Here is a 22,802-nt window from a genome sequence, read left to right on the forward strand (position 1 = left end):
CTAAGCAGGAAAACCCACTTCCACAGTATCTCTGTGTGTAATAAGGCTGTTGGTATGAGTAGGATGTTCCATAATGTGAGGAGAAGATAACCAGCTGAAAGAACATGTTTGAACTTATGTGGAAGGAGAGGGTGGAATTGTCAGAGTGAGTAAAGAAATAACAGTTCTTGTTTATTCTGTGGTTTTGTTCAAAATGTTACACATTTGTTTCATTCCTTCTGTGTCAAGCCTCCTGCCCAGAATAAAGTTACTCTTGAAGAAATATCAACTGACTGACAAGGGTCTTGATCTTTTCCTCAGTTTTTAATAAAAACACTGTAGTTTGGCTTTTGTTTGTTGAGTTGTGTGTTTGATTTCTTTTCTTAAATAAGCCTGAGGTTTAGAGCCTGCTGGCAGCTGTGCTCCTCCTGCAGGTTCTTTTGCCACATGATTTGAGTCTAAGCGTGTAACTTCTGCAGCATGCTGTGAGCTTCATGTGAAGTCCTTGGATGTCAGCTTCCCTGCAACTAACTGCAATAAATTAAAAGATTTGTCACCTCAGCCTTCTCCCCCTGCTTTCAAGGTGGTAAGAAGCTGAAGATGGTTGATAAATTGCTGTCCTGGTTTCAGCTGGGAAAGAGTTATTTTTCTTCCTAGTAGCTGCTGCAGTGCTGTGTTTTGGCTTTAGTCTGAGAACAACGCTGATAGCACACCAATGGTTTTAGTTGTTGCTAAGCTGGAGACAAGTAACGAGTGGTGTCCCTCAGGGATCAGTGTTGGGACCGATCTTGTTCAACATCTTTGTCGGTGACATGGACAGTGGGATTGAGTGCGCCCTCAGCAAGTTTGCCGATGACACCAAGCTGTGTGGTTCGGTTGATACGCCGGAGGGAAGGGATGCCATCCAGAGGGACCTTGACACACTTGTGAGGTGGGCTGATGCCAACCTTATGAAGTTTAACCATGCCAAGCTCAAGGTCCTACACCTGGGTCAGAGCAATCCCAGGCACAGCTACAGGTTGGGCAGAGAAGAGATTAAGAGCAGCCCTGCAGAGAAGGACTTGGGGGTGTTGGTCGATGAGGAAATGAACATGAGCCGGCTCCAGTGTGCGCTCGCAGCCCAGAAAGCCAACTGTATCCTGGGCTGCATCAAGAGGAGTGTGACCAGCAGGTCGAAGGAGGTGATCCTGCCCCTCTACTCTGCTCTCCTGAGACCTCACTTGGAGTATTGTGTGCAGTTCTGGTGTTCTCAACATCAAAAGGACATGGAACTTTTGAGACAAGTCCAGAGGAGGGCCACGAGGATGATCAGGGGACTGGAGCACCTCCCGTATGGAGATAGGCTGAGAAAGTTGGGGCTGTTCAGCCTGGAGAAGAGAAGGCTGCGTGGAGACCTCATAGCAGCCTTCCAGTATCTGAAGGGGGCCTACAAGGATGCTGGGGAGGGACTCTTCACTAGGGACTGTAGTGACAGGACAAGGGGTAATGGGTTCAAACTTAAACAGGGGAAGTTTAGATTGGATATAAGGAAGAAATTCTTTACTGTGAGGGTGGTGAGGCACTGGAATGAGTTGCCCAGGGAAGCTGTGAATGCTCCATCCTTGGCAGTGTTCAAGGCCAGGTTGGATGAGGCCTTGGATGACATGGTTTAGTGTGGGGTGTCCTGCCCATGGCAGGGGGGTTGGAACTAGATGATCTTAAGGTCCTTTCCAACCCTAACTATTCTATGATTCTGATTCTAATGCTTCCTGTGATGGAGGACTTTTTCAGTCTCATGCTCTGCTGGTGAGGCAGGGCACGGGAAGCCAGGAGGAAGCAGAGACAGGACACCTGACCCAAACTAGCCAAAGGGCTATTCCACACCACAGTGTGTCCTGCCGTGTAGATAAACTGAGCACAGTTACCTGGAAGAGACTGATTGCTGCTGGAGTTGGGCTGGGTATCAGTCAGCAGGTGGTGATCAATTGCATTGTGCATCACATGGGTTTGGGTTTGGTTTGGGGTTTTGGGGTGGTTTTTTGTTGTTGTTGTGGGTTTTGGTTTGTTTTGTTGTGTTTTTGGTTTTTTTTTCCTATCTCATCTCTTGTATTATTTAGTTATTTCCCTTTATGTTACATTATTAGCACTAGTATTAGCATTTTAGGTACTTTATTTAAATTATGAACCTGTGCTTATCTCAACCCACAGGTTTTACCTACTTGCAATTCTCCTCATCCCAGCGGGGGAAGTGGGTGAGTGGCTGTGTGGTACTTAGATGCTGTCTGGGGTTAAACCACACCACTTAGAAATCCAGCCCTTTTGCTGACTGTCCAGGGCTTAAAATGAATTGTGCAGGTGATTAAGTAGGTGGAAAACCCATTTCCAAGTGCACTGGTGCTGGATTGTAAGTGCTGCTTCTGTGTAAAGTGAGAATTGCTAGGTGATGGGGATGGGCAGGATGAACTGACTATGATCTCCAGAGATGGAGATGAACTGAGCCATTGCTGGTCGTGCATATGCTGCAGAGTCAATGAGGAGCGCAGAGGAGTGTTTGTGAGTGCTGAGCGTGAGGAACTGCAGTCACCGCTGGTGCGTGTGTAAAAAGAATGGCAGACTGCCACGTGCAGCGCCTCACTTGGATGTGTCTGCAGTCTTGGAAGCTTGACTACCCTACGTTCTCCTACAACTGGACCTTGAGCTTGTTTGGAGGTTCTAGCAGGGGAGCGCAGCTACCGTATACCCGTGACCGATGAACGGTACCGCCTCTATCGGGGAAGGTCGTCCTCTTCGACCGAGCGCGCAGCTTCGGGAGGGACGCACGTGGAGCGGTGAGGGAGGAAGGGGACACCCGCCTAGCCAGCCAGATCAGCCGAATCAACCCTGGCGATCAATGGGGTGACAGATGTCGCAGCCAGATCGCCCTCACATCCGACAAAACACGCCAACCCAATCCCTATTTATCCCCTCCCCTGCTAAAGAGCTCTACGTCACGGCGATTTCGCACAGACGGCATACACGCAGACAAGCCCCACGACATCACCCCTACGTGACTAACAAACCCGCCGGGATACGAGCCTTCCAAAGCGAAAACGGCAGGTTTGCCGCGCCGCTTTCCTCCTAGAAGCCTTTGAGAAATATGCAGATTCTAGAATACCTATTGGCGGATGGCCCCATGGGCACCACCTCCTGCCGATGAGACTCAGGAAGCACCGGCCAGGAATTCCTATTGGCGGATTTCTCCGGAGGAAAAGGGAGGAAAAGAAGGGGGCCGGGCCTGGCCGGTGCTTCCTGAGTCTCATCGGCAGGAGGTGGTGCCCATGGGGCCATCCGCCAATAGGTATTCTAGAATCTGCATATTTCTCAAAGGCTTCTAGGAGGAAAGCGGCGCGGCAAACCTGCCGTTTTCGCTTTGGAAGGCTCGTATCCCGGCGGGTTTGTTAGTCACGTAGGGGTGATGTCGTGGGGCTTGTCTGCGTGTATGCCGTCTGTGCGAAATCGCCGTGACGTAGAGCTCTTTAGCAGGGGAGGGGATAAATAGGGATTGGGTTGGCGTGTTTTGTCGGATGTGAGGGCGATCTGGCTGCGACATCTGTCACCCCATTGATCGCCAGGGTTGATTCGGCTGATCTGGCTGGCTAGGCGGGTGTCCCCTTCCTCCCTCACCGCTCCACGTGCGTCCCTCCCGAAGCTGCGCGCTCGGTCGAAGAGGACGACCTTCCCCGATAGAGGCGGTACCGTTCATCGGTCACGGGTATACGGTAGCTGCGCTCCCCTGCTAGAACCTCCAAACAAGCTCAAGGTCCAGTTGTAGGAGAACGTAGGGTAGTCAAGCTTCCAAGACTGCAGACACATCCAAGTGAGGCGCTGCACGTGGCAGTCTGCCATTCTTTTTACACACGCACAACACACACACCCCAGCAGTGGCTGACTTTCCCCTATACGTGCTCATCACAAACACCCTCCTGCACATTCCCCGTTTGCGCTGCGGTGTCTGCACGACCTGCAAGGGCTCAGTTCATGGTTTAGTTTTAATTTCATGTTTTATTTTAGTGACTCCCCTCTCGGCTGTGTGTCCCACACAATCCTCAGTCTTCTCTTCACATGTCTTCTCTGAGACCAAGCCAATTTCTTGAGGTTTCACATGGACTCGCCTCGCAGGAGCTTTTCATCCTGCTGTCAGGTTTCCAAAACCTCTTCTTCTCACCAACATGATTTGCCATGCTGGCTGTCACCAGTCACCTGCCTATTGTCCATATGCCTTAGCACAGTTCCCAGGAGGATGTGCTCCGTGATCTTGCCAGGCACCAAGGTGACACTGGCCTGTAGCTTCCCGGCCCCTCCTTGTTTCCCCTTTTTAAAAGGGGATTATGTTTCCCCTTGTCCAGTCTGCAGGAACTTCACCAGACTGCCACAAGTTCTCAAATGTGATCAGGTCTCATGGCTTGTGCACCTCCGGGTTCCTTAGACGGTCTCCAACCTGATCTCCTGCAGCAGGTGGTTCTTCATTCTCCCCATCTCTGCCTAGAGAAAGCAAATCCAGTGCTGTTTTGCTTAGCAGATATAATACTTCTTATGCAAGGAACATGCCTATCATCCAGCTCCACAGCTCTGAGTCAGTAATTGAATGCTTAATTAAGCATTATCCGTTTTTGCACTAAGCAAGAAACTGCTTTACAGTGTCATTGCTCAGAAGACATTTAACTTGAAGCTGTACTTTTGTGTGCCTAAAGTAAGTGTGTTTAATTATACTGACTAGCCCACGCTCATTTACAGTTGTGTCTTCTGATGCGTTTTCTTTTCTGGTTAATAACCTGTGATCTGCCTCAATGACAAGCTTACCAATGTGCAGCTTAAACTTAAAAACACCAAAACAAACATCCGCCCCAGATGTTGTTAACAACCAGTGAATTGACTCCATCTTGCCTCTTTCATCAAAGTAGTAAAGTTACAGTTTTCTGGCCATGACTTCAAACTTCCCATTATCTAAAACACTTATAAAAGATAGTAAGTTAATAATGTTACAAAACTATGATGGCAGCAGCTGGAATAACATTTCACAGGTCACTCACGTGGCAAAAAATCAAGTTAATTTTTGACAAAACATTTCAGTAAAGTTTCATTCCAAACTGATACAGTTTTACTGTTGCACAATCAACTCACAGGATTTCATAATCTTTTCATTTCCCTGAAATTCAGGATAAGTAATCATTAAGTTGCTAAGTAGGAGATAACACAAAAAATGAAGTCACCGCGAAGGAAACCTTTGAAACTTCTAGAAAATGTCCGTTTTAGCACGAGAGTTACTCAATCACCACTGAAAGCCATGTTTCAATCAAAGGGGAGAAGAGGCAGCAAACAGGTTTTTCAAATCTGGCAGTCGTTATATCAATGAATGCCAAAAGTATCTAAACATTCATTCCATGCATAGGTAGGTGAAGGATGGGAACGTGTTTTCAAAGCCTCTCACTTTCTAGCTGTGGTGATCCAGAATCAGAAGAAACTTCAAAGGAATGACCAGTTTCTTCCATAATAATCCAGATTAAAGTACAAGCATTCAGACTATTGCATTACTTATCCTTCTAGTGGTCACGTTTCTTTCTATTAATAAAGCCTGTTGCTAAGCAAAACTTCACAGACTGTTCAGTTGATCAAATACACCATGCTTTGCAGGCAGCATTTTAATTCTTGAATGGCTTCATAAATGGGGCAATTCATTGTTATTTTTTCAATGGACTAGTCTCAGCAGGAACTGTGTTCCACTGTAGAGCTGTTAAGTCAAAGGAGCACCAGATTTCATCATACTGGCATTTCATACGCAGAGCTCCATAGTTGCAACTCCTGCTGCGAGCTGTTTTTTCCCCTGTAGGGACATCTCTTGTCACTCCAAGCCTGTTCCGAGACCTGATCACCCTCTCAGTGAAGAAGTTTTTCCTAATATCCAATCTCAACCTCCCCTGGCGCAGCTTGAGGCTGTTACCTCTTGTCCTATCTATCACTTGTTAGCTGGGAGAAGACACTGACCCCCACCTCACTACAACCTCCTATCTTGTAGGTTTGCCTCCAAGTCACCCCCCCCCACCAACTATGGTGTGAGCATGGTGGCTCCCCATTGAGTAACATCAACCACTCTTTATCTCATGTCTACAAAGAACTTGTCACAAAAGGACGGGGCTGGAGCGGATGGCCTGGGAGGCAACCACCCATCATACACTGAATAGGGAACTTTCCCCCCAGGTTGGTATTACATGGTGCAGGGTAGAAAAGAACAGCTGCTGTTGGGCTGAGGGCTGCTTTATCTTAACTGGAAAAAGAATTCTTTTGAGGGGAGGGGTGGGAATTCAGCTTTTACAATCACAACACAGATCTAAGAAAACTCTGCTTATGAAGGTGTTTTCTTATTTAAGGTTTTTGTTTGCTTTGGTTTTAAGGATTGATAGTTTATTGGAGGAACTGATGACCTTATGGGCTTCATTTTGATGTTCCTGTCATTATCAGCTGAAGATAGTGAAGAAACAAAGTGCTGTTATAGTTCAAAAGGCACCAAAATGCTATTTCCTAGTATATGAAAAGGTATGTAGTCGAATCATTTCCTTCCATTCTAGAAGGATAACAATGGGAATTCTGTGTATTTTACCAAAAGCAGAAGAAACAGAATGGTGTCGATGCAATACTTTAAACCAGGACATCATACTGTCTGCAGGCTGGGGACATGAGAGGGAGCAGGTCAGAGCAGTATGAGACAAGATGGGGTGGGGTGAATGTAGAAATTCCTAAGTGAGGTTTCATGGTCTGAGCAGCATCAACATTCAGATTGAAGGGTCCAGGTATCCTTTTTGGCTCAAAACTGTTATAATCAAATGAATGTGTATACACATGAAGCTATATACAGTTAAAATAGCAACTTCCTGGTTTTAGGAGACCACATGATGCAACATGGTGTTGTGGGTTAACCCCATCTAAGGATGATCTTGCTTGGATACTCCCACACAGGTTCATCAGTTTAGTTTCTAGCGTGTACAGTCTATAGGCTATTATCATGATCTTCCATATTCTGGAAAAACTAAGGAGGGATTCAGATTATATCTAAGTCTTTTACAAAAGATGTCCATACTGAGTGTCCTTGAGTCCTGGTACAGCTCTCTAGCACGTTTAGGTCTTTAGCTGACTTTGGTAATGGTTTTAAGACACATCAGAGCACTTCAGTTCTGTTACCAGCTTAGAGACAGTAGTAAGCAAAGATATACAGCTGTTTGTTGGTGTTTCTCCCAGGTCTCTCAGTGTTGCTAGTCCAATAATTCCTGGCTCAAAATTAGTTAAGAATACATGATAATCTCAGCAGTTGTTTCACTCTTAACTGTCCCAAAGCACATAGATGTTAGACAGGCAGTTTTGATGTATTTTCCAAGAAAGACTTGGGTTCGTCTTCAACCCTTGCTCAGGTAAGACCTCTTTATGCACATATCAGCCTACAGCATCACTCTGATAGCCAGAAGTCATGCTGATAGGCAAAAGTTATACTCAGTGGGAGTAGGGGTTGTGTTCTTACCCAACCTGTTTTCGACCATTCCAGTACTCTGACCAAACAAATCTTAAAAGTGTCCAGTGTTGGGGAGTCCACCACTTCCCTGGGGAGATTATTCCAATTGTTTAAAACACTGACTGTCAATGGAATTACAACTTCATTCCCATTTAAAGCACTGGGAAAGCTGTTACTGATTTAACAGTGAGTTCGGGATACAGGCTTTACTACAAGTTACGTTTTCTGGTGATGGTATGGCATCTTCATGGATTGCTCTGCATTGTGTTTGCTTATATTTTGGTAGGTGGCAGTTAATTCCAATGGAACTCGTATTTGCGTGTGAGCCTCTGACGGTGCAGAAGAAGTGTCAGCTGTTCACAAGGATTGTGTAGATCTCCTGCATGCTTCTTGTGGCACTTCTTCATACCTGGGTATAGCAACAATAACCAAAAAAATGCAAGATACCAAGTTCAGGCAAAACAAGTCGGACCAACTAACTGGAGGGTTCCCATCACTGCTTGCAGCAGGCATTTGACACATTTCAATATGCTTGGTACATGCAAAATCCCCTGCAAGTGTTCTATGTAATATCTGATGTCATTACTGAGTACCCTATACATAGTGAATAGTTCAAGCTGTGGTTTTATAGCCAACTCTTTCACCAAAAAAAGATAAGCCTCCCTTGCCCACACTGTCTCCTTCCCCGCTTTTCTTGTCTTGCTGTTTGCAACATAACCTGAACCAATTGAAAGCTCTACACCTTTTATTTTAAAGGTGATTTTTAACTGTCTCAGACAATTGATTACACAGTCAGCAAGACTGCTGGTGCAAGCACGAGTTAGGCAGTAAGAACAAGTGGCTGCTAGCCACTAGAGGAGGTATGACCACTTTCTGTTATGTTACCTGCAAGGAAGGTAAAGGCAGAGTTAGAACGTTACCCATAATGCCATTAAAGCCTGCGCATTTTACAATTTTGAGCATGCTGCCGAACAGTGAATAAAGGGTATCTTGAAAGTGGAATAGTTCTAGATTGTGTAAGTAATGTGTAATTAATGTGTCACTGATCTTGTTTCACTGAATCTTTTTATACTGACAGATCTGTGTAAGAGAGTTTAAGGGCAGGAGAGAATATTTGCCTTTGAAGATAAATTAATGATGAAACCTGTACTACGGTTATGAGGTCTTACGAAAACTCTGATGAACTCGAGGGAAACATGAACTTCAGTGAAAACAGAAGTGGTTTATAAGAAAAGAAATGGACTTGTGGGCAATAAAACCTATTTCTCCTTGTCTGAAAAGTACAAATACATCTGTTTTTATTTTATAAAGGACCAAAAAACAAAAAAAATGTTTCACAGGATGAGAGCTGATTTTATTTTTTTTTTTTTTTCAAATTATTATTATCTTTCTTTTATTGAAAAAAAACCCCAAACCTTTATTGGGGAAGAAACAAACAAAGTGTTGTCCAGCTTTATAGTTGGTTAACATCAGCTAAAAATAGAATTGAAATTTCTCCTTTACTTCATTACACCCTCTTTAGAAAATAAAAAATACTTTAAACCTAAGCTTAGATTACTGTTAGTTTTAGTTGTAACAATGCACATAAACGGAGTCTTAAGAAGTTTCACAGCACACCCGAGAGACCAAGTAGAGGAAACATACACAAGTTTCTATCAAAATATGAAGTCATTATAATACCTGAATTATTTAAGATAAATTTTTCACAATTCAGTTTATACCACTAAGTTTATTTTTCAGTTGGCTTTGAAGCCTTGATCTTGGCTATCTTGTGCCTGTATAAATCAGCCTTTTGACCATGTTGAGATACTCAGACCAATAAAGGCTAAATGATCCAAACAATCACATTCTGTAAACTGGTTCTCCATTTAAGCTGTTTGTGCCAGCGGCACACTGGATGTAAATCAGAATTAGCATTACTGTTTCTCAGGCTTTTCTGTGCCGGTGGCCAGGATAAGCACCAAACAGCTTACAGAAATATGTGTGAGGGTGAATACAGGTGTGGTTAACCTTGTCCTCAGGCAGTCAGTATAGCTTCCAGGACAGAAACAGAGCAGCCGCTGAAGGCCTGCAACACATCTACCCTTGAGTGATGCATGACTCTTTCCAACTATTCATATTATTTCCAACTGCTTTTTAATCACAGAGGCGGTGCGCTCCAGTTTAGGAGCTCGAAAAGCAGCATGGGGGGAATCCTCCTAACTCCCCTTGTTTAGTTCTCTAGTGCCATTTAGTTATATACCCTGTCCCCACTTCTGAGAGGACACTGCTGGAAGCTGGAATCAGACATGGACCCACAAGTCAGCTCCTTAGTGGTTTGTGAGGATTCCGGGCAGCTATGTTTCAAGAAAAGTTTTGATTTGCCCAGTCAACAGCACGATGAAGTATTTCCACAGAGCACTGTGGGAACTTGACACGCCAGGGCTTGGTATATGCGCTATTTAAAATCTGCTTATGCCCAACCCAAAACCACATAAGTGGTACGTGGGCTCCAGGCCAGCTGCCCGAATACTCATGGGTTTAGCTTAACAAATTGTTTATAAAATAAACTTGCTTTCTTTTCTACTCAGGGGGTTTACAGAGCAGCTGTTCAAGTTATAGCTAACAGTAATCTCATTGATGCGATACCTTTAGATGTCAAAGGAGTTTTATAATCACATTATGAAAGGATGTGCTGGAAGCAAAGTAAAAAGAGATCAAGAGGAAAAGTCTTTCTGTCAAACAGGAATGTGTGGGAAGGGAACAACAGTCAAAGTTGGATGTGGCCATGTTCAGCAAATCCAAAAAGCATCAGAACGCTTTGCACGACCCCTCATCGCCAAGCCTCAAATCACAAGGAAACAATAAGAAACATACATTTATTTAATGCTGTGCTTTATTCACTAAATGATGAGCCTGAGTGACAGTTAGAATTGGGCAAAGCGTAACGAAGCACCAAACAGTTGTTTTCTGCTGGCACCATCCACCTTCGATGCACATAAATTACAAATTTGCAAGAAACCCCTGTTGGAAATGTATCCTCTAGAGAGGCTGCCACAATTGCCAGGCAGAGAAACCGTAACAAAACTCTGACTGTGAAGAAAAAAGAAAGTAGCAGCTTTGGAGGGATTTCTTCAGGATAGTTACCTAGAGATTTTTGTCCCGAGATTCCCATCCTTGGTGCTGTTTTAGTACATCCATGGCTTTAAATACAAATTAAAATACAATTTTGATAACAGTGGGGGTTCTGCGAGCAGATCTTCAGATTAGCTGTGCTGTCATGGGCTGCAGGGGTATAAAGTGATGTCCAACATCATATGTGGGTCTGTGCTAGAGGTGAGAACCTGGTCTTTGGCACCCAAATCTCATTTCCCATCTGCTAGGCCATCCTTGTGTCTGTTCACATCCGCTTTCAGTTTTGGTATTTTCATCTGAAATGTAGATAGATTCCATTTAATGGAAACAGTGTAGGAAAATCATAGCTTATTTCATTTCTGAGTATTAGCATCATACATTTGATTTCCCAAATTAAAGCTATTGCCTTAAGGCATGGGGTGAGTTGTGACATAAACTGCTCGTCTATATTTACACCAAGTTATCACTAAGTTTGATCCTGGCAAATTGTATTTCAAAGTAATTGAGCACTGTTATCCCATACTTTGGGTATCTTTTCTGTACCATGCAGCACTGAAAAATAAAAACCCAGGCTACTATGAAATAAGCCTAGAAACTTAGTTGGTGAAGTCTTTAAATGGTTGCTGTTACCCTAAATATGGCCCCTAAAAATCTAGAATTTTCTGTGTTTTAAAGTGTCTCACTCTTGTATGTGGTCAAAAGCCACAATAATTCCAAGACAGCAGTTTGAATAGACGGCTATGGTAGAAACTGAGGCCATGTAGCCACACCATCAAACTGAAGAAGCCAGTGCCTTGGGTTGCAATCTGCAGACCTGCTTCTTTAAACTGGGTGGTGCCACCTTAACAGCAGCGGGAGCTGTTACCTCTAATCCGGTCTGGCTGGGAACTCCCTCGAGCTTCAAAAGCTTAAACGTCCCTGGAAAGTGCCTGAGCTGAGTGAAGGTTTGGAGGTAAATATTAACTTATAAAAAGTTTAAGTGACTCTGTATAACGGAGTTACTTACACGTTTACTTGGTTATTTGCTGGGGTAATGTAAATTCTCTGCCACTGTTAGTTCATGTGCCTGGGAGATTAAGCATGACTCCAATAGTTACTCACCAGCTGAAGGAGACAAGAAGTAAGAGATGTTTTTAACCAGGGAGTGAATCTGGTGGTGCAGTTCAGGGCTGAGTAAGGCAGCTGTGACACCCTTGGTGGGGGTAAGGGTAGGAAGTGAAGGTGGGAGGGAAAACACTGTATAAACTGTGAGCACTGGGGCAGTTTCTTCTGGGGGTGAGCAGGCGAGCTGGCCCCTTTGGTATGCTGGACTCTGCCCTCAGCACCAGGGTTAAAGGGTGCTTCACACTAAATGCAGACAGTGTTGTTTCTGAAAGGCCATCCCCTCCTGTACGGTTCTTACATTGCTGAGAAGCATCCTCACAGAGGTTCAGGACAGGCATGTTATGAAAGCTCACTAGAAAATAGGATGGGAATATGGAGTTTAGAGAGAAGCAGTAAAAACATACAGGCAAACCTTTGTGCTGAGGTCTTTACTAAATATTAATTAATGCTAAAGGCACTGTGTGCAAGATACAGTTGCTTACTTGGCTGCAGCATAAATTCCTGGTGTCAATCAGTTTTTCAGCAGTGTCTGGGCTAGTTCATCCCAAAAGCTTAGGTATTGCTTAGGTAAAACAGAAAGGTTTTCCATATCTGCTCTATGTTTCCTGTGAGTCTTAGGTCACCTGTTCATTTTGAAAGAGTCAGTTTCTTCAGGAGGAACAGTCAAATGTATCTTTGAAAGGAGCAAGTAACACCAGGTCAGACCACCTGGGCTGGTGTTTTGTGTTTGGTATGACTTGTGCTGTGACTTTAGTAGTAATATCTGTTTGACTATTTCTTATCTCTCCTTTTCTCCTGCTGCTGGTTTGGGCTGGCTGATGAATGATATCAAGTTTCTCTGGCAATTGTATAGCTTTTAATGGTTCAGTAACTTGTAGAGGATTTAATGTTTTACTTCCACTTGCAGCTTCCATGACTGTCCAGTAGCATATCATACTCCAAATGTGTATTGAGAATCTGTATAAATATTTAGCTTTTTATTTGGTCAGCTGATAGACCTTTTTTGTTAACACAATGAATTTGTCTGCTTGTACACTCAGCTTTGGACTGAGTGGTGAAGCTTCCACTGCTTCATTCACAGTACTTATTGAATAACCTGTCAGCCAGTTGCTGCTCACATAATACGAGGACCTGCCAACAAATGGTTCCAGGTTGGGATTTACAAATGTCATGTCTGTTAAATATTATCAAGTCTTTTTGGCTTCACAGATGGTTACTACACAGTCATGGTGTGGAGTTCCTTCAGCGTATGAAGGGAGTAAGGTAGCAGGGTTCAGTGTGCTAATTACCATCCCAGAGGCTATTCCTTGCCCTTCTTGCTCAAACAAGATAAATAACTGACCATAGTCTGGCAGACCCAGAGCAGGTGCGGCTTACTTCAAAAGCTTGAATGTCTTGACCTTGTCTGTTGTCCAGCGAATGGGTTCTCCAGCATCTCGAGCAGTAATCAGTATCAGAGGTTTTTCTATTTCCTCAAAAGCAACTATCCAGGGGTGGCAGAACCCTCCAGCTCCTAAAAACGCTTGTGTTCGTTTCTAGTAACTGGTCTCGTAAGATTTTTTTCTTAAATAGTTTGAATACAGTTTTCCAATAAACGCTGCTTCTCCTGCTGGAGAACATGTGCCCTGCGTATTGAAGAACGTAACTCAGGTATTCTGCACTTCTCTTATAAAAATTATTACTTATGTGGAGAGACCTGGTGGCCCTTTTCATTAAAGGCAGACAGTAAGGAAGGGGTAGCAGTTCTACAAGAGCCCTCAGCTCCTAATGAAACATCACTGTATTGTATCAAAACCAGATATTTATTTTTTTTAATACAACATTGTGAAAATATTTTATGGAAACTTTAGGAAAATAGTGGAGGACTGAGTGAAGTCCTGAGGAAGCCTTGTCTGTGTTGGCTGTACCTTTCCCCAGATAAATGCAAGAAGGCATTGCGAATCTGGATGAATAGGTATAATGATTTAAGGTAGAAAAAGTTGCCCTGTCTGCAGCTGTTTCTGCCCACTTCTCAGGCATCTCAAGACTTGTCACATGGAATGGGTAACTAAACTGAGCCCTCAGGGCAAAACACAGGTCTAGACCCAGGCATGGGAATGTAGCAGTCAGCATGCAAGCTGCATGTGTCAGGTCCCTGTAGAATCAGTGGAGAGGCATTCAAGAAATATAAAGATTGAGGAGACTTCATCAAAATCCAAGAGATTTTCACTGTGCCAGAAGCTTAGGACAATTAAAATCCGTGTACGGCTGACAGAGTTACTAGTAATTAAAGAAAAAAGCTGCTGATGATAGGGTTTTAGTCTTCATTTGTCCTTGTTCTTATCACATAATTTAATGCTATATAAAGCTTCTTGTTCATGTAAAATGCTAAAACGATACCTAAGGCTTTTTTCTCTCTCTGCTTTTGTTCTGCAAACAATAGATAAATTTTCCAAGAGGATTCAGTTTCATGTTCTTGGTATTGCAGCCTTTGGTTTCTTTAGTTGTAGGAAAAGGCCTGTTTACTGTCACTTTCTGCACATTATAAGCAGGGACGATGTGTGTTGAGATGATATGGATGCAATGTGTCTGAGAAGTATGTCAACGGAAGAGGCACTTACCTGCTGTGAACTATATAGATAAGCTGCATTGCCATATAGTGAAAGATAGTCACACAATGTGCAGAAACTAGAAAAACACGGTATTGGAGGCAAAACGTTGTAATTAGCATAAGCTATCTGCACTTTAAAACAGGAGGTGATCATTTTTTCCTTTATGTGCATTTGGATTGTATTGTCTGAATTACCCCAAATATCCCTATTTATTGTAGTAGCATGACCTGATTCTTACCAAAATTGCTCAAGGGAGAACTGTCAGTCTGATTGTTCTTTAAAATCAAGTTTTGACAAAATATGTTCAAAATGTACTTTAAGAACACTTAATGCACTGTGACTTGAAAGATTCTGGCTCTGAGAAAAATGTGGTATTCTGCTAAATTTTAAAATCAAGCACTCTCTTTCTGAATCATTAGGAGACAATTAGGATACCCATTTTAAGCTTTTGTTTCATCCCAGTCATTAGTGTATGACAGTAACAACTTAGTGAAGGGGGAATGTTTGTCCCAAGGCAGCTCAGCCTGTTTCACGGGACAAAGGGAAGATTAACAATTCATTTGCCCCTACTTAGGGAAAGAAGTGGATGGCATTTGAAGCTGCAAAATAAGCTCCAGCATTTAGCTACCGGTAAAACATGTTTTCCTTTTCTTTTCCTCTCTTCAATGAGGATGATGGGAATGACGGTAACTTCCCTGAGAATGTGGTAGGATTTTCAGTAGCTTTGTATAATTGTTTTAAAATGCAGCAAGGTTCCTCCTATAGCTTGGGACTCCTGCCACTTGTTTACACTTGTCTGTATTCGCTTATAGTCATAACAAACCTCCCTAGCAGCACTGTGGAAAGCTTCATCTATTTGCACATCTTTCCTAGGATAGGCTGTGTGGTGTGACTAGTCATCTCTCATTTTATGTTTTAAACCAGATTAAGTTTAAACTTCAACAGGCATAGTGAGAATAAAAGGTTCTATTCTCCCCTCAAAATAATGGTATTTACACCAGTTTTAGGAGATGCTGTTTGTTTTCTGCTCAATGTTTTCCAGGGAACCAGGAGCTCGGAAGCATGTCTGGGAAGCCCAGGCTTACCTACCTTAATGGAAGGGGGCGAATGGAGTCCATACGATGGCTGTTGGCAGCAGCCGGCGTGGAGGTTAGTTGACACTCAGTACAGTGTTCCAGACTGCTGTTTTCAACTGGCCTCAGTGAGGACCAATTTAACATGAACGTGAGGGTAAATGGCTGCAAGAGGGTGGCTAAATGCATTTGGCCCATAGCTCTCCAGGTTTGTAACTAGCTTATTTGATGGTTAATATTTTGGATGCAAACTCAGTGGAGCTTGGAGTTCATTAAAGCTAGTAGCAGTCCCCTGAAGTAATCACAAGGGGTCAAAATGGGGATTTATTTAGAGGCCCTTATTTACTTTTCCATTACAATGTGCATAAAGAGAAGCATTTTGTTGACATACGTGCCCCAGGATGGGGTTAGAAATAGTTGATTTACCTTGTGCTTCTCTTGGTGCTGGCTGCAACCTGTCTTCCTCCTGTAGATGTCTGTACTCTATTTCTACCCTTATGTTATTTCTGCATCAGTGCACTGGGGCAGAATTGGCCAAGCCCTTCTGCATCTCCCCAACTGTGAGGATGTGCTAGGGATCCTCAGGACATTTACAGCCAAACAGTGTAGTTGAAGATCCAACCCAGTATTTTTTGCTTGGTTCCGTCATTCTGTGCATGATTATATGCACCCTTGGAGAAGAAAAATGTTCAAATACAGCAATGTAACACTATACTCTCTCCCCCTTCCAGTTTGAAGAAATTTTTCTGGAAACAAAAGAGCAGTATGAGAAGATAATCAAAGGTAAGTATCCCAATGTCTGAGGCTTAGTCTCTCAAAAAAGGTGCTCCAGTTTAGCTAAACTTGTGGTTTAAAATTAGTTTATTTAAACCAGTGCAAACTTCTAGGTGCACACCTAGAATACTGAAATACCAGTTTTGAGTAACCTGTTCTTTTCAGTACCAAACAACTCTTATCGTTTGAAAGCTGTAGCTTCTGTGACTGTTCACTATAGTACATTAAACAGGGGTAGCAAACATCCCTGTTTAATGCAACTTGATTTTCTATGCTGTTGAACTGTTAGCATGGATCCTGGCACATTTTTGGTCCAGGACAAATAGCAGTCCCTGAAGCAAATCCTAGGCATCACCTGGGAGTTGTCTCAGGCCAAGGGCCATTTTCAAGATGGCATTTAGATATGACCACCATGCTTTATAGGCAGACAGCTAAATAAAATGAATGCAGCCAGCCTGTACCAGCTGGCCTTAACTGTTGCTGAGTTGGCTAATGTAGATATACCTGTATGTTAGTTCTGAACCTCAGTGAGACAAGCTTCTGAAAGAAAGGTCAGCATGGCACCAAAATCCTCAGGAAAGCCAGTTTTCCTTTCTTATCGGCTCAGTGTGAAAACATTAGTGGCAGTTCAAAGCAAAATCAGCCTTGAGCCATGAAGCTTCCACCAGTTAAAAAGCAGAAAGCCAGTGAGGAGACCTGCGGAAAGTCTGATGTGACCAAATTAGCAAGCCACAAAGGCAAATCATGGGAGTGAGACCAGTTCCCAAAACCAGAGCACATCCCCAGCTACTGCCCTTGATATTTGGCCAGATGAAATCCAGCAGTAAACCAATCCTTTTGGAGCCACCCTAGAAGGAGACGACCTTGCTGCCAGGGTGGGGAAGGAACTGGGATTGTGCTAGAGAGTGTACCTGCCCTGCAGTTTACCTGCTGCCCAAGACATGTAAGAGAAACCTCACAGCAGGCTGAGCTTCCCAAGACATACTAGGAGCCTTGGAAGAGGACTTGGCTGTTTGCTCAGCAAGGAAAGCTGTGTTTAAAGAAGTCCTGACAGGAAAACTAAAATGAACACAAAATGAACATAAGTGGTATCAAGAAGATCAGAATTAAATTTTCAGGTCCAGCTGCCTGGCAGTCTGATAACATGGGGGGGCAGTGCAGTATAAAGACACCAGTTATAGCTCTAAATATGATAGCTCAGGTACTGAAAGCCCAAATCTGAATTTGCTTCACACGACTAATTAATCCAGAGTGGTATAATCCTGGATACAGCATCCAAGCTTATCTGTATCCACAGGGAAGAATTAGATGGTGATGAAAAGGGTAGGAAAGTTTTATAAAGAAGATCAAGGACTTTTATGTGTGAGGGTGAGAACACAGAGAAAAAGATGAGGGTTAATAGGATGGGTTGAAGAAAAACAAATTAGCCATCCTGAAAAAGGGACTTCTGGAATGCTGCTGGTCATGCACGGCAGGACAGAACACAGCAACACAACCCCATGCTACTTCTCCCTCTAATTTTTTTTCTCTCCCTACCAACATGCCTTTTGCCAGGGTTATCCTCTGTTTAGACACCACCACACTGTTAGAATGGTCCGGGTGTGACTTTGGCCTATGCTAGCTAATGATCTAAGCAATGCTCCAGCAGTGTTCAGGATGAAGCCTGAACCAAGGGCTAGTCCCAACAGGCAGCTTATAGACAGCTGTTTTGAAGGCATCAGCCTGGCCAGACCTGTACCTGCTGGTCTGGGACAACTGGTTTGGCTCAATCTGTGTTGCCCAAGTTGTTACTTGGATATCAACAAGCTCTGCTGGTCAGTGACAAATGATTCTAGATGATTGTTCTTCATGTATGCTCCGCAGACCACTTTCCAACAGCACAATCCAGTCTGCAAACAACTTGCAAACTGCTTTTAATCCTACATACATATTCAATGCAGGGGTTGTGTGAATTGGTTCTCACTGCAAAGTGAGGAGAAGCTACTGACCATGACAGAAATTCCTCTATTCTGCAGATAAGAAACAAACCATGCGTTCAGTTTATTCACATTTGCTGCATGGCTTTTTGTCAAGGGCCAGCAAGTCAGATTTTATTTTTACTTTGTATCTTTCTGCTGAAAAATATCCTTTCAGTGCTGTCAATTTTCCCATTCTGCTGCGTTTGTGCTGGGTAGATGCCAAGTCATAATTTTCCTTAAGATGCAGAAGTGTGTTCTGAAAAGACAAAGTCTTTCTATGAATGCTTACAAGAAATAAACGCAGGCTGCAGACAGAACTATTCTTTGAATTTAAACTGCAAACTCATAATATGGAATGGGTGAATAATGTTTATTAATTCTAGACTAGCAAAGTGTTTTAATAGCTCTGTGGAGCAAAAAGCAGACGTGTACCTGTTAAAATGAACCCTTGTACCTGAACCCTTGCACCTGAACCCTTGCACTGAACGGACTAAAATTGAGCAATTGCATTACTCAAAGCTAATAATTTAAGGTGGCAGCTGTCCAGCTGGATTTGGAGTTTTGCTATGATTTTTAACAGGGCAGGATTATTCTCTGGATGCTCTTACTGAGTCAGTGGTGGAGGGATTATCTCCAAAATCAGTGAATTAGTTCAGCAGAAAACTGGTCTAGAAAAGGCTGACTTTGCTATGTTGAATGTCAGCTTAGCTCTCAGAGCTGTCTCACTGAAGGCTCAGATAAATGCTCCTACCAGCATCAGGAGAAAAGGGGACTAAAAGATGTATCTAAGTAGGCTTAAATTGTTGTGGAATGACACAGAGGATAGGCCTGTAACAAACATCTAAGGGAACTCTTAAACTTTTGTCCCTGGAGTGAGTGCACTTAAACAGCAACTCCTGTCACAGTCCTTCCCTCTTGCTTTGTAAGGTAAAGCAGCCTGAGCTCTCCCTTTATCCCAGTAGCTCAGTCTTGCTGTGGTACTACCCCATTCATTTTCTGCTCATTTGTGTATGTCCCTGACAGGGAACTGATCTGCATTCAAAATAATCAGATTTGTTTAAGCTTGGTTTTAACACAGATATTCATTCTCTTCCAATCCCTTGCGTTCAAAGTGCTGGCTCAGGCTTTTCCTGGCAGCGTGAGGCAGGGTCCTGAAGTGCAAAGGAACAGGCAGTGCCAGTTCCCATTAGCCAGTGAAGCTCTGGCAATGCTGTGAAGTAAGGGGCCCAGCTGCACTAGGGTGACCTAGCTACAAAAGCATGAGCAGGCTAGACAATACTTGATCTTTCCCACAGTGTTAGTTTACTGCATGGAGTTTTACAGTTAGGGTAAGACATCAGTGATCTACACTGCAAAAGAAATGTGCTCAGTCTGTCACTCTCCTGTAAAGCTAGCAGTCTAGGAGGAACTAACAAGCTTTCCTTCAACTCTCCACTCTAGATGGAAGCCTGATGTTCCAGCAAGTGCCCCTGGTTGAGATCGATGGGATGAAGATGGTGCAGACCAGAGCTATCCTCAGCTACATAGCAGGGAAATACAATCTCTATGGGAAAGACTTAAAGGAGAGAGCCCTGTACGGTAACACCTCCTTCCACTTAATGAGCAATCTGTTATTTGATAACTGCATTATCTATAACAAACTTAATCCTGCATATCCAGTAGAAAGGCCTGAGAAAGGCTAGCACATTAAAAAGCAAGGACTCCAGCCTTTGCTTAGATTTTAACCACTGCTTCTGAAATGCTCCTGGACAAAAACAGGCTTTTAGTCCTTTTAAAAAAATTTAGCTTTAGTTCATGTTTAGCTTTGGCTGTGAAAATTGGCACTATGGTGGTGATATAACATTTGCCTTAGTTAATTGGAATACAGATGAAATAACTTCTGTGCTCTTTTCTACTGTCTTCCCCTCACAAATAGGATTGACATGTACGTGGAAGGAATAACAGATCTGATGCAAATGATCTTGATGTTTCCTTTCTCTCCACCGGAGGCAAAGGAGAAAAATCTTGACTCAATTAAGGAGAGGGCAACTAACAGGTACTTCCCTGTCTTTGAAAAGGTAAGCGAGTGAGGCTTTGTCTATAAAACTTGTATTTACAATTATAAAAAAGTTTCCCCAAAATAAGAACATGTTTGTAATGCAGGCCAGTTCCAAATCCTCGGCTTTCTTGGCCCTCTCAAAGAAGGGGAAATACAGCAGCATGTTTCTCTATTTGTTGGCTTATGTTGTCACGGCTGTGGTATTTGAACATCTACAAAGAAATATGTTGTCAGCTACAGAGCAAAACTTTTCAGTAAAGTACAAGCAAGCACATACAACTTTTTTTCCCTGAAGGGATAGTTCCACACTTACATTTGTTTAAGTCTAGCAGGGAGATGTGCTCCAATTTCAGTTGGAAGATTTTCATTAGAAGAATACAAAAATCCCTTGCAATTAAATCAGGTAGAGAGGTTAGGAGCTGTTCAACAAAATAACAGTCACAGATTTTTGCACATCCCACTTTCGAAAACAACAAACCAAACCCATACGACTCAGGCATCTGGCAATATTTATCACTTTTGTAGTATCCACTTACTTTTGATGAAAAACAATACTGGAGCCTGAATATATTGGAAGTTCTCATGACTACTTTATTCCCAAAGGCAGGGATTTTCTTTGGTTAGCTATTGTAATTCTGCACTTCTAAGTTTGCTTCCTGATATCAGCATTAGACATAACTCTAAATGAAGTATCTAACTGGCAATTTTATAAGTTCTCCAAGCTACTCTTCCTCCATTATCCCTATTTCTAATTCTATGACTGTTACTAGTCTACTTAAGCATGCGGTTTTGTCCCTGTTCCCACTGTCTATCATTATTTATCATTACCGATTAACCAAAGTTTGTAGTACTGTGTACTACGAGAGTTCAGATTTTTTCCCAACAATAATGAAGTGATTTAGGCTCACCACTTCCAGCTGAAATCTCCACCCTGAAAACTGAGATGTAATAGCTGTTCAGCAGTACAGCTGCGCTGGGAGGCTTAGCTGCTAGGCATCGTATGTCCTGTGCTCATTTGCAAGCCCACATTCTCTTGTATTCCACAGGTTTTGAAACAACATGGCCAAGACTTTCTGGTGGGCAACAAATTCAGCTGGGCAGATGTTCAGCTAATTGAAGCCATTTTAGCAGTGGAGGAGAAAGTACCTGCTGTGCTGTCAGGGTTTCCTCAGTTGCAGGTAATTTTGTTATTGAGCATGCACATATTCAGGAGGTAGAGGGCAATCCTGAAATGATCATCTCCCTATGCTTCGTAAATCAGAAGAGTGCGTGCTCTCTGAGGACCTGTCACTACCATATGTTTGCTTGACATTAAGTACAAAAGGGATTTTGAGATTCCAGTAACCTCACTTCACTTTTGCTCTCTACGGTATGACTAAAAATTCAGGCCTTAGCATTAAGCCACAGGGCTTTTGTTTGTTTTTCAATAATCAATACAATTGAGGATGAACTTTCTGCCTTTGTGCCATGTACAAAGTCTGAAGCCAAGAAGAAATGAGGCACCTCTGCTGTGAGACTTGACCAGAAATCAGAAGCCTCCAGGCATGCAGCATGCTTATATAGCATAGTGTATGGGCAAGCCTAGGTCATGGACTGCAGGAGCCATTCAGAGTTTGAGCTACAGTGGACCCAACTAGTCTGTGACTGGAAAAAAAAACAGACAGTGTTCAGTAGTCCTCCCGTGGTAACAAAGCAGCGTAGGCAATGCAAATTTGGGTTGAGGATGCAAGGCTTGAGTTCATGTTTCTTTGTGCTTACAAACTGTTAATTTGAAAGGTGGACTCAATGACTCTGGCTTTATTTCCATTAACAAAAGAAACAGTTCCTCATCAGACTATCACAATTAAGCTTTTCTACTTGGAACTGATTTTTTTTTTTTTTCCCCAGTTACTTTTTCAACAGCCTAAATTCAGTGTGACAGAATGGGGAACTTCAGCCACAAAGTAGGCAGTAACATGTGTCAGCTTTTATCCCTTATGCAGTTTTGCAGCATCAGGTAATCCTTGCCTCTAGCTCCCATCTTCTAGCAAGATATCTGGTATCTTAGCCACTGGGCATGGGCACAGTTCTGTTGAAGCCATGCCTTGAATTATGGAGGGATTCCTTCACTGACACCTCCAGTAAAAATGGAATTCATTTACATATATTGTGGTTTTCCCTGATCGTAGTTCGCACCATCAGAACCATCAATGAAAAGGAAAAGGTTGTGAGCTGAGTTAGTGTATTTGTATCTGCAAAACTATCACCCTGGTACTCTTGGATTTTTGCCTTTAGCTTCTTTCGGGCAGCAGAGATGTAGACACTGTCTGCTCCAGTATTGCCTTCATGGGTAAGAACAGGCTTTTTACAGCAGTGGAGTCCTGTGGGCAGAAGGGAGACTTGTGTAGATGGCACAAGATCTGAATGAATGTCAGGGTCTCTTCTGACAGCAGGGGGAAGCACTTCTTCTGTCCAAGGAGCACTCTTTGCTGCTGGAGTAACTGGAATTTTTCTCTTACTCTGTTATTTTTTGTGTTGTTTGGTTTTTTTTAGGCTTTTAAAGTAAGAATGAGCAATATGCCTACAATTAAGAAGTTCCTGCAGCCTGGCAGCCCAAGGAAACCCCCACCAGATGAACATTATGTAGAAACTGTGTTGAAGACTTTTATGAAATGA

The 22,802-nt window shown here is 43.0% G+C and overlaps 1 protein-coding gene across 1 annotated transcript; it reads left to right on the forward strand.

The window, feature by feature from the left end:
• Positions 1–15,345: 15,345 nt before the first annotated feature.
• LOC308220135 (glutathione S-transferase-like) lies at positions 15,346–22,802 on the forward strand (the record flags this gene model as incomplete). The annotated part of the gene is made up of 6 exons (XM_080615923.1): positions 15,346–15,453; positions 16,109–16,160; positions 19,550–19,682; positions 20,025–20,166; positions 21,194–21,325; positions 22,680–22,802. Exons 1-6 carry the CDS (start codon positions 15,367–15,369, stop codon positions 22,800–22,802), a joined length of 669 nt encoding a protein of 222 aa, XP_080472049.1. The 5' UTR covers positions 15,346–15,366.

Source organism: Psittacula echo (genome assembly GCF_963264785.1).
Source record: "Psittacula echo genome assembly, chromosome: 4".
In the NCBI taxonomy this organism is placed as follows: domain Eukaryota; kingdom Metazoa; phylum Chordata; class Aves; order Psittaciformes; family Psittacidae; genus Psittacula; species Psittacula echo.